The following is a 14,981-nucleotide window of genomic DNA, read 5'->3' on the forward strand; positions in this document are numbered from 1 at the left end:
ATTTCATTTATTGAATTTGATTATAAAGTTGCTAATATTACACCAAACCGGTCAACTAGCAAAACTAATCCAACAACATGTTTCACATCCATAAATTTCAAGATACAAATTTTAAGTTTTATTAAAATAATAAATAACAAATAATATTATTTTAAATTTTATATAAACATTTAAATCGCGAAATAGTTAACTGTTTAAACTGTTAAATCGATACCCTTTACATATGTTGGGTTTATTATTATAATATATTTATTTGGAATATTGTGTATTTTTCAAATTGATTTAATATCATTTATTATTAGAAATAATTATTAATAATATCGCAATTAGGGTCGAAGAGGCCTTATATATATTTTAGTAGCTTTACTAAAATGAAAATATTACAAACCAGAAGTTTTACTGTTCCAATGTAACCCAAATATTAATTGGAGTGGAAGTCCACTACCTGGTTGGTTGTAGTTTTCCTATGCGTTTTAGTAGTGTTCTACTAAATTTCTGTTAATAGAATAGCTTCACCCCATATAAATTTCGTTTAATAAATAAGATTTACATTTATGTTGTTTTCGTTCCCGAAATTTGAAATGTCCTGAAATGTCTATTTAACCATAGTTTTTATAAGTATTTTCGTTACGACTTATGTTATTGTATATATGACAATACAATGTAAAAGGAATCCGAAACTATTAAATAAGACACTCAAAATTTTTTAATCGATCAAAATAAATTTTGAAGTACGTGCAACATGATCCCCGACAACTTATATATATATAATTTTATATCTTAACTCCTAAGTTCCGTTGAAAATTTGAAATCTTAAAATATTTTGTTAAATGTAAGTCAATGTAATGCAAAGACCTGTTAAATTTTTAACACTTGTAAAATTAAACACAAAATTTATTAATTTATCACTTTAATAAAAAAAAAATAAAAATGTTTACAAAAAATTAAAAAAAAAAAATTATTTACATATCTCAAGAACATAATTACAATTCACTGAAGAAGGTTAAAATTTAACCGGCAGCAGATTTCAAAGATCCAGGACTGAGTTTACGATTCTTAATCTGATAGCGTGCCTTGTAACCATCTTTATCGGCAGTGTACATAGTCATTGTTTCGGTATCAGTCTTTTCATCATACACGGAGTAGGTACCCATAACAACGAGTTCTTCTTTATCTGTACCAGGATTCATGATCACACCAATTTCTTCACGTTTGCTGCCATTTGGTTCTTCCAAGCTAAATTAATTTATAAAAAAACAATATTTTTTTATCACGAGATCAGGAGTATAACATCGGAATATATAATATATATACTTGAAGCGATATCCTTCTTTGGTAGGTTGTTGTTCATAATATTCTGACATGATTTTTGGGAATACGTAATCCAGGAGACCAGCTGAGGTAGACGCGGAAAGAGCAGCCACAACGGCTAACAGAAGAAACTGAAAAAGGAAGGAAGGTTATTAAAGGTTACTAATTGATATTGATAATAACGATATTAGTATAAGTTGGAAATTTATGTTATAATTATAAATTTCAAATACATCGTAAATGAAAAATATGCTTTTAATGTGTTCAATTAAAAAGACCTAGTTTCTCATCCAAACTCGAACACTAAAGACTAATGATTAGAAATTGAGATAATTTTATTCTTCCCCTGGAATTTAATTAATTTTAATTAATTTACTAACTTGCTTTTGACTATGACAACTTAGAATTATTTGAATTTAGATTTTAAAAGCCACATGGTCTTTAGTGCTTTAGATATTTTATAGTAGTTTAAATATTTAATATTTTAGATGTTAATGTTGAGTATTTTCTATAAAGAAATTAGAATTACTAAAAATAATTTGTATTATCCAAAAGAGTAATATAGTAAATAATATTACACCTGTACATTTAAATATAAACATATTTTAATTTAGTTATTTCGTTTTAAATATTTTAGTAAAAGTGGATTTTCACGCAGGAAATTGATTTTAAAAAAAATTGATTTAAATTTTTTAAAACCTATTATTATTTTTTCTTCATTAAACTATTATAATTTAGCTGTTATGCATTTCGTTGGTAGCAGCAGTTTATAAACTAGTTAGTAATTAAATCTAGCAGAATTAAGTGGCATACTTTTTTCGCATTATCATATTCACTAAACTATTATCTATTATGAAACATATTCACTTCCAAAGTCTTGTATATTTAATCCAATTTATAGTCCGTTTAATATTTCTTCCTAACATGATGAAAACTTTTTTTATTATTATATAAATTGGAGCAGAGTTCTAGTGAGCTTAAGAAAAAATTTTAGCAAAATTCCAGTGAACTTAAGATAAAACTTAAGGAACTAGGTCAACATACTGTTAAAGTAAAAAAAATATTGCAGCACCTTGCCCAAAAAAGGATAGAGATTCAGGGTTTATCAAAAGGACCTGAACGTCCAGGAGTGAAAGAAGAGTATACGACAGTTAGGAAGTCGTTATGATGATTTGCAACAGAATCGTACTTCATCAACGGTTGTTCGCCAAAGTGTAGCAATCAAGCTGTAACCACCCATGTTTGATGGAACGGTAACGCTCGAAGTTCTCCAGTTTTTTGAAAGTTTGTTTGGCTACAGCATATAAAGTACGTAAGAGCTACCACAAGCTAATCAGTGCATTACAGCGTAGGTATAGCAGTATTTTTATGACACCGCTACGCAGAGTGGAATTGAAGACATGAGTGCAGCAGGCTGTTTAGAGCCTTGAGGAGCATTCCGCGAATATCGAACTATTATGTAATTTAATCACAATTCACAATTTTATTTGGATTTGGAAACCAAGCGCCAGATGGTAATGTTTTCCAAAAGAGATCAATGCTACAACAGTTGACAGTGGATTGACTGACGAGACCACCGGTTTAATTTGCTGACTCGTAACAAAAGTGCGGAAAGCAGAAACGGAAACGGATGTCTTGATAGATTTAATACGTCAGTTTAAAGTTCCTTTAACTAAGAATAATAGCAAATTTAGTGGGAAATGTTTTTTAGTGACAAAACCGGACATATGGTACTTGGTTGCCTTTTCAATTGTTTATCAGGTTCTAGTGATTTTCAATGACTGCGCAGGGTCAAAGTTTCGGCAACAGTATTTTCAATATATTTTTATATCCTTTAAGCGGGGATTCACTACACGAAACACTTTAACTGTTAATTGTATTTTTCACTTTTTTTGTTTGACTCACTAATTTTGCAGATGCCATGGTGAAGCTCGTTGAAGATCAAAACTAAAACTGAAAGATGAAATGCATCTCAGTTCAGCACATTGGGTTCGGTAGAATTTACTTGCAAAATCCAACGTCAATCTTCAAGAATATTATATTATGTTTTTTTATTGCGTTTTTTTAACATTTCATTTATTGAATTTGATTATAAAGTTGCTAATATTTAGTCAAACCGGTCAACTAGCAAAACTAATCCAACATGTTTCACATCTACAAATTTTAAGATAAAAAATAATTTTTGTTTTTATATTTTATACAAATATTTAAATCACAAAATAATTAACTGTTTGAACCGTTAAATCAATACCCTTCGTATGTGTTAGTTATATAACTCTAATTAATTTATTTTAAATAAAAGAACCGATTATAAATGATATAGCAACTAGTGTCAAAGCATTATTTTTTAGTCAATTTTTCTTACTAGTATATTGACAACTTTCTGATTTATTTTCTGAGCTCGTTTGGATCTTAAGTTATACGATTTCATGATCTTTTACTTAAATGTATGTTTCTCTTGATTTATTGTAGACGTGAAAATGACAAAACTTTATTGTAGACTACACAGCAATAGAGGCCCTATGCTCCGTGAAGAGAAGAAGATAGCGGTAAGTAAGTCGGGGAGTACATAGCGGTGTAGTGCTCAAATTTCAAAATTTTACTATAGACTATGGAAGTACTTGACCTTCTTTGGGTTGATTTCGGTATGGCCCTCAACTTCACAAATTTTCTCTTATGGACGTAATTGCCTCGAAACATCTTGTTCCAAGTGATAAACGAAACTCACTAGTACGATACATTATCGATCACAATCGAATAGACACATTTTTAAAATTGTAAATATCATATATATTCACACTGAATAGATATTTATATAGATTATTATCTGGTTTCTTTTTTGCTGAAGTTAATTATCATGCAGAAATCTTTTTTAATGTTACGTTGGTAAAGGACAGTTCTGTACGAATAGACTAGCTATACTGGAAGTTGTTAGCTGTCTGGTTTACATAGCATAAAAAACCACAACTGGTTTTAATCTTTTTCATATTATTACTATGTTGAGGCTAGTTAAGTCAGTGTACTTGAGCAGTTTTACTCTCTATTAATTGCAAGTTTTCTTCATAACCCCTCTCTATGCCTTTACTGGATTATTGTTTACTTCATCAGACTAAGCAATAATTGACTGCAGATCTGCATACTTTCTGTATATCGATATCAGTAAAACATTAATTAGTCATTTCTGTGAAGAATAATTTTTCTTTCTGGTAATGATATATCATTATTATCATTACCATTTCATTATTATTGAAATGATAAACATATTATCCCAAGAATCTTTTATGCTCTAGTTAGATCTTTTCAAGGATTTTAGTGCTGTAAGTGGGTAGATTTTGAAAGACAAAGGAAGGCAAAGAAATTATCACAGAAGAGAGTATGATGTATTGATTATATAAATGTAGTGACATTATCCTAACGCTGTCAAAACTATGTAACTAACCACTAAACACTAAGCTCGATCACATATAGTATGTGCAACTTATTATACCAGTAAACATAAGACAGAAGGGTATAATGAAAACTATCTGTTGGCAAAATATTTTAAATAAAACATTAAATCAGTTAAAGCCAGAAACAGATGATATAGCTAAAAAATATTAATCAAATTAGTAACAGAACTGAAATATAAGCGAAAAAGAAGTTTTAATTAATTAAACGTTACTTGAAATGCTTAAGTTAATATAATTATAAATTTTAATTAGTAAACATGTTTAAACAATATTAAATAATTTAAGAAAAATAAAATCAATATATTTAAATTTTATGCAGTATTTTGTACAAAAAAAAAACGCAAATCTTTTAATATGAAAAAACTGGGTTAATTAGGGCCAAACTTGTTGAAACTGGAGCGAAAAATTACTGTAATTTACGTCGAGAAACATTCATACGGAATATATTTATATATATATTCATCTGTTTTTATGTGCATAAATATTTATATAAGTAATTCAAGATAAGACCGCACACCGTACACCATTCCATACAATCGAACATCTGCATATTTTCTTTATGGAATTGAAAAAAATACGCCAAATGGCGTCAAAAACTCAGTAAACCCGTGTCTGAGATTTGTGACTAATTTGGCGCTTAAATGATCAAGTTTTGTGAGGCCGTTATAATGTTATTATGCGCTTAGTTCCGGATAGTCAATGTGCTTCTTCAAATGCCAATGGTAACAACCTTGATCTTGGTTGGATCACAAAAATAAAGCGAGATTAGATTGATCGGCATGAATTTAAAATTTTTTTATAAACTTGTACAAACAGGAATAAACTAGTAAATTAAATAAACTAGTAAATATTATATAAGATAATATTCTTATTTATTATATATACAACACTATAATTTGTATCTACAGATACGTCAATAATACATACCAGAATTTTGGTTTCGTTCTTGGTTTGTCACTTTTACTTTCGTAAGTAAAAAATATAATCTAACCTGTTATGCTAATTGAATGCTAAAATCTTTTAATTTGGTTGTTTTTTTCATCATTTTATTTTTTTATATATTAACTAAATTAACTATTTTTAAGTAAAAATTAATTGTTTTCAAATGGCAATCGCATAGTTGTTAGTCCCCACGCCTACAGTGAACTTGTCGATATTAAAACTTAGCTCATCGCAGAAGATGAGTGTATGCCGATGTCATATCGTTTATGAAATTAATTTCGAGTTTGACTAGAAATTCGATATATGACATTTTATTTCAATAAATATTTAATACAAAAATAATTTCATGGCAATTTATTATCTTTGCTAATACCATAATTAATGATAAATTTTCTATAAAGTTAATATCATTAATCAATTCTTTTATTTAACTTATGTGGGTGGCTTTCCAAATGTGAACTATTAACATAGGCTATTGTAATTTGGGGAATTACCTTTTAATATATTTTACAAGTGTTTTTTTTTCAGTTAATAGTTTGATTACAATAATGTTCAAAATTATTTTAGTGATTATATGGCCTTAACTATTATTATCCAGTTTATTGAATTATTTAAATTAAATTAAAATAATAAAATGCAACCTCCCAAAATCGAAGTAGGCAAATCAAAAACACATATTCAATATAAAATTTATAAATCTTAATCCATTCTTTTTATTATTTAGTATTACTACATTTATTTACTAAACTGAGTTACAGGATTCATAAATACTTTATTAAATATATGTAAGGGGTTAACATGCTAACTTATTAGAGAATTATTAATCAACTAAAAAATAAGGGGGATCAGAAAATGGGTTTCTGGTTCACATTAGGCAGCTCTGTGTCATTAACATATGTCAAATAAAACTATCATCTATAGCATCAATAAGGGGGAACCCATTTTCTGGATCACATTAGACAAGTCTATGTCGGTAACATATGTCAAATAGAACTATCATCCATAGCATCAAATATGTAGTTTACGGTTTGCCATTTCCATAACATCTATCATTTAACAACTTCTTTCTGTATGTGATAAAATTATAAAAATGTAAAATAGAGGCTGCGACTATTTTTCTCATCTAATTTTTCGGTATGATGTCTAATTTTTCCCTTGATGGAAATTTCAACAAACAAATGTGTCACATATAAAGTAGTTAACATATACAAGTTTGAAGATGTTCCCTGAAGCAGATTTAAATGATATTATATATCATAACTAATGACAAGATTGAAAAAATATATTGGTATGAAGAATTTGATCGTCTTTTGATCATCTATATTTTTAAGCTGACTACATGATTCTATAACTACTATTATTATTAGAACGGACTAATAGCTATATTACCACTGGAGAAAGTTCAGCAGTCGTCTAACTATTAAGAAACGCAATTAAATCCTTTGCCTTACCTTTTTACCTTTTGATTCTGGATAACGACAGTATACAATCGACAAGATACATTTTCAAGATAAGAATCACAATTAGTATAACTCACAGTTGAATTATCACTAAAACCATCTCAACAATGACGTGCAGAATGACGGAACTCAAAGATATCCGCAAGCAGAAAATGTGAAGCACATCAAGAAACTTGCAAAAATTCCATTTATTTTGGAAATAAAATTATTTCTCAATTAGAATAATAAAAAAAATATTATTTAATTCTTTAAATGTATGAAGATTAATGATTCATTGGAAGTACAATCGATGGAATGCGATTCTAATTTTATTGTGAAATAATTATGTTAATATCCAAATCGAATTTGCATTTCAAAGTGATTTATTTTAATGAATTAACTAATTTGCTATAATTTTTGCTTTTAACATTTGAGATATAATTTTCAAAAGTTAATTTCATATTCATGATCTTTTTATATATATTATTTTATATTTTTTTTTCGTAGCTTAAGAAAAGTCGCAAAAATAATAATAATAAGTATCTGCTGAACTGCTATAGAAGCGTCAAGTTTCTATCAATAAATAATTGAAGATTAATGATTTTGCTATTGATAAATCTATATTATTACTTTTAATCATTTCAATTAATTGATATATTATTAATTAAAATACAAAACGAATTAAAGATTTTCATAAATGTATAGTTTTAGATAGGTTCATTTAGTTTGCTAATGACATTTTTATAGAAAATAATTATTTCAACAGACAATTGATATATTAATTTTTTTATTATATATTTTTTTATCAGGGCCCGTAGCTTCGATTGTCCTGTTACAACAGGCAGGCTTCCTAAAAGAGAATGTCGTGATGGCTGTGGTTAAAATTCAAATATACGCGGGTAGAATGACTGTAGTCATTTACTTTCATATGATGTAGAGGCACATTTTCCAGCCGGGTGCTGTGACCCAAAAAAAAAGAAACTACATAATGTATAGTTTTAATTAGTAACCCCAAAATTCCTTGGAGTTTCAAAGAAGCAGTTATCGGTTTAAAATACAGATACGTGGTTTAGAACACCGTATCAAAATAAAAATTTTAATTGACAATTCACATAATATTGCACCTAATAATTATATATTCCATACTGCCATTTAGGAACCTAAAGTTTTGATAAAATATATTCATTTCGGTCTGTTGCATGTTATTCGTTTCCTGATTTGTCAATTTCAATAAGAACAGCCCTTCTCAATGAAGCTTAAGTTTTTCTACGATCTCGTATATCTTGTTTGTTCCATGTCAAATCTGTCTAAGGTAGATTATTATTGGTCTTAAGAAATGTATAATCAGCTCAAGGTTTGTTGGGTTGTTCGCTCATTTCAGTAAGTAGCATTGGTGGAGTGAACTAAACATAATGTTACATTACCCAATTTTCTGGTGATAAGTAATTCTACATAGAGTTTCTACTATAACTAGTCATGCTCGGAACCGTAAAGTAGTAATGATCTTATGTAGTTATCAATTATTTTAACTGCAGAGGTTGTGCGCTGTCCATAGCTTATATTTCATATACTTAGCAGATTGTGCACTATATATATGCTATTGCAATACAGCCTACAATAAACAGTTTGGTTCTTATATCATTTGACCGAATACTTACCAAGTAAGTGAAAAACCTAATATCAGCTAATACCTGCCTACACAATTTGTTGATACTGACTTTTAGTCCAACTTTTAGTACTTCAAAGGCACTTTTTTAAGTGCCTTTTGTTGCATGTGTATGAGAGCCTTAAAATATCATCCGTTCGAATCCCCTATGGTAACAAGTAAATCATTGATTGTTATTGGCAAATCTAATGCCAGAAGTGAATTCAAAGGCTTTACTTCATTTTTTATTCATTATTACTTAACATTTAAGGCACTTATACGTTGTGTAGATAATATTTTATCTTTACATTCAACTTTCGCATAATCAAAACCAAATATAAAAAATTTCTTATGTCTTAATATTATAAAATAAAAATTTCATGACTTTTTTTTATATTTTAAATACATTTTTTTTAATTTAAATAAATATATTAAATAGTAAAGACTACAAAAAAAACGGTGTTTAAAAATTTAACAGCTTCTAAATTTATAATAACACTATAAGGGTTCATAAATAATTAACATCTTAACATGAATTTAAAACTTATATATAAATGTTTTAAGAGTTCATAAAAGAAATTATATTAATTTAATAATAAAATAATAATAAAATGGGAAATATTTATTAATGAATTAATGTATAAAGTTAAGTCAATATTAAAAATTTTTTTTTAATCAAAATTTTAGTAATTAAATTAATAATTCAATAAACTATTTAGTAATTTAATAATGATATTCGCTTATTGCTACAAAATACTTTTGTACATACCTATTCCTCAGACCTTTCTCAACGCTCTATCACTTTTAGTGGGATAACTACTACGGGGCCTTTCATTTAATTTTGAAATATTACTTAAACACCATTTTAAAAAAGTCAACCAAAATCGGTGTAAAGATTCTTTATATTTCCTTAGATAGGACTCTTTATAAATATCTTTATGACTGTTTTAAGTAAACACTAAGTACATTATACGGTATTATATGCTCCACTAGGGCATAAAATACTAACTATAATTTTGTTATAACATAAACACTTGCTAAAATTATAAATATATAATATATATAGACACTTTTTAAAAATTTAAAAGACTACATATATAAGAAAGACAAAAAAATACTTATTGAAGGAAAAAATAAATTATTAAAAAATATACAAAGTTTGAAAAAGTTGGCCAAGAAATATTTTTACAATAAACATAATTTATGTCCGAAAGAAGTCCATGGACGATTTCATTAACATGTAAAGCATTGCCTAATTTTGTATAAACATGCGTAGAAATATTTATCTCATAATTAACACATTATAAAAACATAATTATTTCAATTGATATATGTCTTAAATAAGTTTTAATATTATTATGTTAGTTGATACTGACTTTTTTTATATTAGAAGATATTTTTATTAAAAATCCTTGCAATAGAATTAGCAGAAGTCAGGGACTCCCATTCGCCATTATAAGCCCAGGAAATTTACATACTAGTACGTAAATAATAATCGGCTTAATAATATTTAAAAATATAAAAACATATTAAATTTCTATATAACAATATTGATAAGATGTCTATTGTTTAATAACTTGTTTGTTCACTTATTAACATATAAATGTAAAATGTATTCCAAATCTTCTGTGGTATAATTTTCGAAAAATAAACATAAAAATATGACATTTGAACAAAAATATAAATAATAATTAATGAATTTGCAAATACTAAAATATTTTATCTATTTATATATTCCTATTTAAATATCGATTTTTTGAATTTTTAGTATTAAAAGTTAAAACGTAAAAACATTTTGATGGTTAACAAAATTAATACAATTAGTTTCTTCGTAAAGCCGTCAAACCTTTTTTATTAAAATTCTATATTCCAGAAAACATTTATTGTTAAGCGCAAAAAAAAATTAATAAAATGGAGCAATATTTTAGTGAAACAGAAAATAATAAAAATAATAACAAAAAATAATAATTTAATTTTTTTTCAAGCCTAGTTCTTAGAAAAGCCCACAAAATAGAATAAAACAAGCCAGTCAATGCTGGCATTAATAAATAATTTTACTGAATTTAAATGCTTGATATACGGCGAAAATCTTAATGAGATTCAGTTTAGAAATTAACGAATTTACAAAAAATAAAAACATCAATAGTAAGGAGTCATCGACAGTCATGGTGCCCAAATAAAAGTTTTTTCTTGTATCACACCTAGAGTTTGTGTTAGTATCCATGAAATCCTGTTCTTTTTAAACTTTATGGGACTACACTTTCAATTTGGTTTTTGAGTATTCAATGTATAATGATTTTGGACATTTAAGCACCCATTTTGAAGACTACGATAACATCTAACATCGGGACTCGTTTCAACTCATGTTTATTTTCCTGACGCTGGAAACATGCCTACTCATAATTACCTAAAAGGTGTTCCAGAACACAAACTACAAATAGTCACTTTTAGTCTTTTACTTAAATATGCCACTATGGCACAATTGTGCCATTTGAGAAGCTTTATACGCAACATTTTTCCTAAAGCACTTCCACTCCAAATAGTTATAAGGATAAAATCAGATTTTGGTTTGGTATATATGGATGAAGTGTGTCCAGTTCTAAAGTTATAGCATTTTCAGTTGATTCAATACAGCCACTCCATATTAAAAATTACCATAATTTATAATGGCATCTTGTTTCTATATTATATGTATTATTTGATTTGGAAGAATCAAAATATCAATAAATGAACTTCTATACCTTCTTTGTTTTACTTGATAACTAACAAAGATCGCTTGGTTTGATATTTTTTAAAACACTTTATCATTTATCATGTGGATATGTCATTTCATTTATGGATTAGCTTATAAAACAATGGATTATTATTTAATATCCATTCAGTTTCTGTTATTCAAATAAATATTTATACATATAAGACATTTTCTGCATCTTTACTGAAAAACTCTCATATTCCAAATGTCTCAGTAATCCGGTTCGACTTGGATCCGGAACTTTTAAAAGATTTCGTGTAATAAGAATACATATTTCTAAAGGCCACAAAGATAATCAATGTCTTATAAAAATATGTTTTAATACAAACTTGTAAGCGCCTTTAAAATAATCAACAGACAAGTTCCAGTACAGATTGATTTGAAAAGCCTATAAAAATATATGTTTAAGAACATTAATCGCAGTTGGCGTTAATAGCTTAAAACCACTTTAACCTCGCTTAAAGATGTTTAACTAGAGTTGTAATGTAAATTACATCTTAACTGTGTATATTGTGTAGTTCCAGCTATAAATACTCATAAGAATATCTTAAAATTTGTTAGCTGCGTTTTATAGCTAGACTTATCATTAATAACTAATCTGTTTTAGCTGATTTTCATTCATTATTTACCATATATGTTGTAATATATATTTAATAGCTTTTCATGATATCATCATAGAATCCGCTTACGTAGACTTCGCTTTTAAACAGAGCCAATTTTTTAATTTGGATAATATTCGCAGAAAATCATTAAAAATGATTTGAACCGCTGTCTTCTATGAATTTTGCTAATTAAGTATGAAAGAGATCTTATAATGAAAAAATGTTCAGGCTTTTGGCATGCGTAATTAAATTATAAATAAATATCAAATACCTTCGGAATTGCGTTATTTTGGTAAATTAAATAATTTTTCAAAAAGTTTTACTGAAATTTCTCTTCGTATTTTGTAAGTCAAAGTTCATGTACTATTAAACGAATGAGAACAGTTATTTAAAATGGAAATAAATTGGTAATATAGGAAGCATGTCAAAACTTTGAACAGTTCTGTATAGAAAAAAGCACAAGATGTGCATTCACTTATATTAAAAAAATACGTATTCATTGTTTGTTTGTTATATCCACAATATGTGCCCATTCCACAAATATCAATCCACAAATATCTGTTGAGTCTTTATTTCTGAGAAGTGAACTTGACTTCGATTTAATTCAAGTATGACTCAATATTGATTCATCAAGAAAAGTGAACTATATTTTATATAGGCCTGATAACATTGATTAAAATTATAAAGATATAACTTGCGTTAAATACTAGCATGATAAAAAGGTTAACGAACTTTTAATAAAATACTCGACTCGATTAAATCGTCTAGATTTAATGATAAAAAAAAATTTACTCAGCTTAATATATGCCTCAAATATCCTTAACGAAAATGTTGTAGTATTCCTACCATCAAATTCTTTAGATCTAGACTATCCTCATCAACTGCATTAATACAATGTTAAATTAATATAATAACCACGATAAAGACTTTACTGCTGATACTGCTAAACTGCTAGAATGGAGGTGATCGACTACTGCTGCCTTTACATATTTATTTTGAATACTGTTGTATATCTTTTCATATTAATATTTGTTTAAAAATATTAAGTACCAATTTTACAACTAAATAAATTTATAAAAATAATTTAATTTAAATTTAAATTAAATTTAAAACAATTCAATTATATTATTTATTAAAATTTTTTAGGAGAGTACATACTCATCCTAAAACTATGCTATGGCATTACAATGAAATGTTTCTTTTATTAACAGAATGTTTATACCATTAACATTTCTTAATTAAATATGTACTGAACAAATGTTATTTACTTTTATGCAAACTGTTAGAATATTAAATTAATAATGGCAAAATATTAATCTGATATGATCAAAAATAAATGATACGTTTCATTTCGATCATTTAATTAAATTAATAAAACCGCGGCAAGTGTTGACAGTTAATCGTGCAATTTTTACCACAAAAGAGCAATGTTTAGCCAAAAAATTCTGCAGTTTTGTGAAATATTTTGAACATTGCGAAACGGTATAAGATAAAAAGGAAGGTTAAACAACTATAATGGATCAATTTCAAATTATACTTCACTTAACAGCTGCAATTTTCCTTTGTGTACTGATAAATCCTTCAGTAACACAAGCCGATGATATTGTACAATTTCCATATGAAGCAAAGCCTTGCTCCTGTGTTCTGTTGACATGTACTTGTTGTCAAGGTGTCCTTGTGACTCCTATATCTTTTTCTAAAACAGGTGAGTTTGAAAAGATCGAATAAATAAATTTTAAATAATTTTCTCATTTGTAGTCTGCATGACATTCAAAATAAGCATTTTACCAATTAAAGCTGATATAACTATCAAACTGGATAACAGCACTATTGCAGCTTTTGTTGTGGACCCCAAGAATCCTCCAAATTACTGTATACCCATACCAGACTCAGTTCCAGTAGCTATGTGTGCTAAGTTACACGACATCAAACTGATTGGATTGACTGCTCTACAAATCTGTTCGACTTTCTATGTCAACTACGAAACAAATCAAGTTTTTACCAACAAATTTCCTTGTATAAAGCTTAGCACTACTGGCATTGATATGATGAGTAAATAATTTTGTATTTATTACAACATCAATATCATTGTAAATAAATATATGTTGAGTGTTATGTATGGGAGTATATAAATATATATCATGTATTTATGCTCATCCTTATATTTCCTAAAAATTAACCGTGTTTCATTAAAGTTCAATTTTTAAATATTAATTAATTGCATTTACACATAAGGCAATTGAGCCAATTTTTTGTACATTCACGAAAAGATAGTTTTCATATAATATAAATGACTTTCACTTTCCTTACAGAATACAGAATAACGACTATTTTTGTTCTTTGGCAAAGTTTTCTCTAAAACAATTATTTATTATTTATTATTTTATCACTATTTTATCTATGAAAATTTTTGCTTTCTCCTCATTACCCTCCGAGACAGTCGCAGTGACATTTAAGCTGTTCTGTTTTTCCTCCATGAAGTACTTCATTACTGTTCGCAGCAACTTAAAGTTAGTAAAGCCTTCTCAGCGAAAGAAATCATTTATGGTTTTCATTTATCATGTCATATCATCATATATCATTTCATTTGATTTTCGTTTATAAAATCATTTATCTACAAAATCATTTAAGCAAAGACAACCAGTCGAAAGTTAAGAAAAGACGATAGCTGATTAGTTGGTTGCAGTGGGAAGTCAGCAGATATCCTTCTGCTGTCCATAATTTGTGATTATTCGCAATTTTATATTTTATGGAAGAAATCTAAAGAGATAAGACTAGATCCATCCTACTATATCTAAGTAAATAGCCTTATCTTCCTTCTTTACCGATGAACAATCCAAC

The 14,981-nt window shown here is 27.4% G+C and overlaps 2 protein-coding genes across 2 annotated transcripts; one reads left to right on the forward strand and one right to left on the reverse strand.

Annotated features, from left to right (window-relative positions):
• Positions 1-976: 976 nt before the first annotated feature.
• On the reverse strand, positions 977-3,252 carry LOC119682559 (endocuticle structural glycoprotein SgAbd-9-like). The gene is made up of 3 exons (XM_038096029.1): positions 3,217-3,252; positions 1,315-1,442; positions 977-1,236 (listed from the first exon to the last, which is right to left on the reverse strand). Exons 1-3 carry the CDS (start codon positions 3,232-3,234, stop codon positions 1,011-1,013), a joined length of 372 nt encoding a protein of 123 aa, XP_037951957.1. The 5' UTR covers positions 3,235-3,252; the 3' UTR covers positions 977-1,010.
• Positions 3,253-13,612: 10,360 nt separating this feature from the next.
• On the forward strand, positions 13,613-14,202 carry LOC119677626. The gene is made up of 2 exons (XM_038089057.1): positions 13,613-13,845; positions 13,899-14,202. The coding sequence occupies exons 1-2, from the start codon at positions 13,656-13,658 to the stop codon at positions 14,198-14,200; spliced, it is 492 nt and encodes a 163-aa protein (XP_037944985.1). The 5' UTR covers positions 13,613-13,655; the 3' UTR covers positions 14,201-14,202.
• The last annotated feature ends 779 nt before the right edge of the window (positions 14,203-14,981 follow it).

The sequence above is a fragment of the Teleopsis dalmanni genome, chromosome 2, assembly GCF_002237135.1.
Source record: "Teleopsis dalmanni isolate 2A chromosome 2, ASM223713v2, whole genome shotgun sequence".
NCBI classification, from domain to species: Eukaryota; Metazoa; Arthropoda; class Insecta; order Diptera; family Diopsidae; genus Teleopsis; species Teleopsis dalmanni.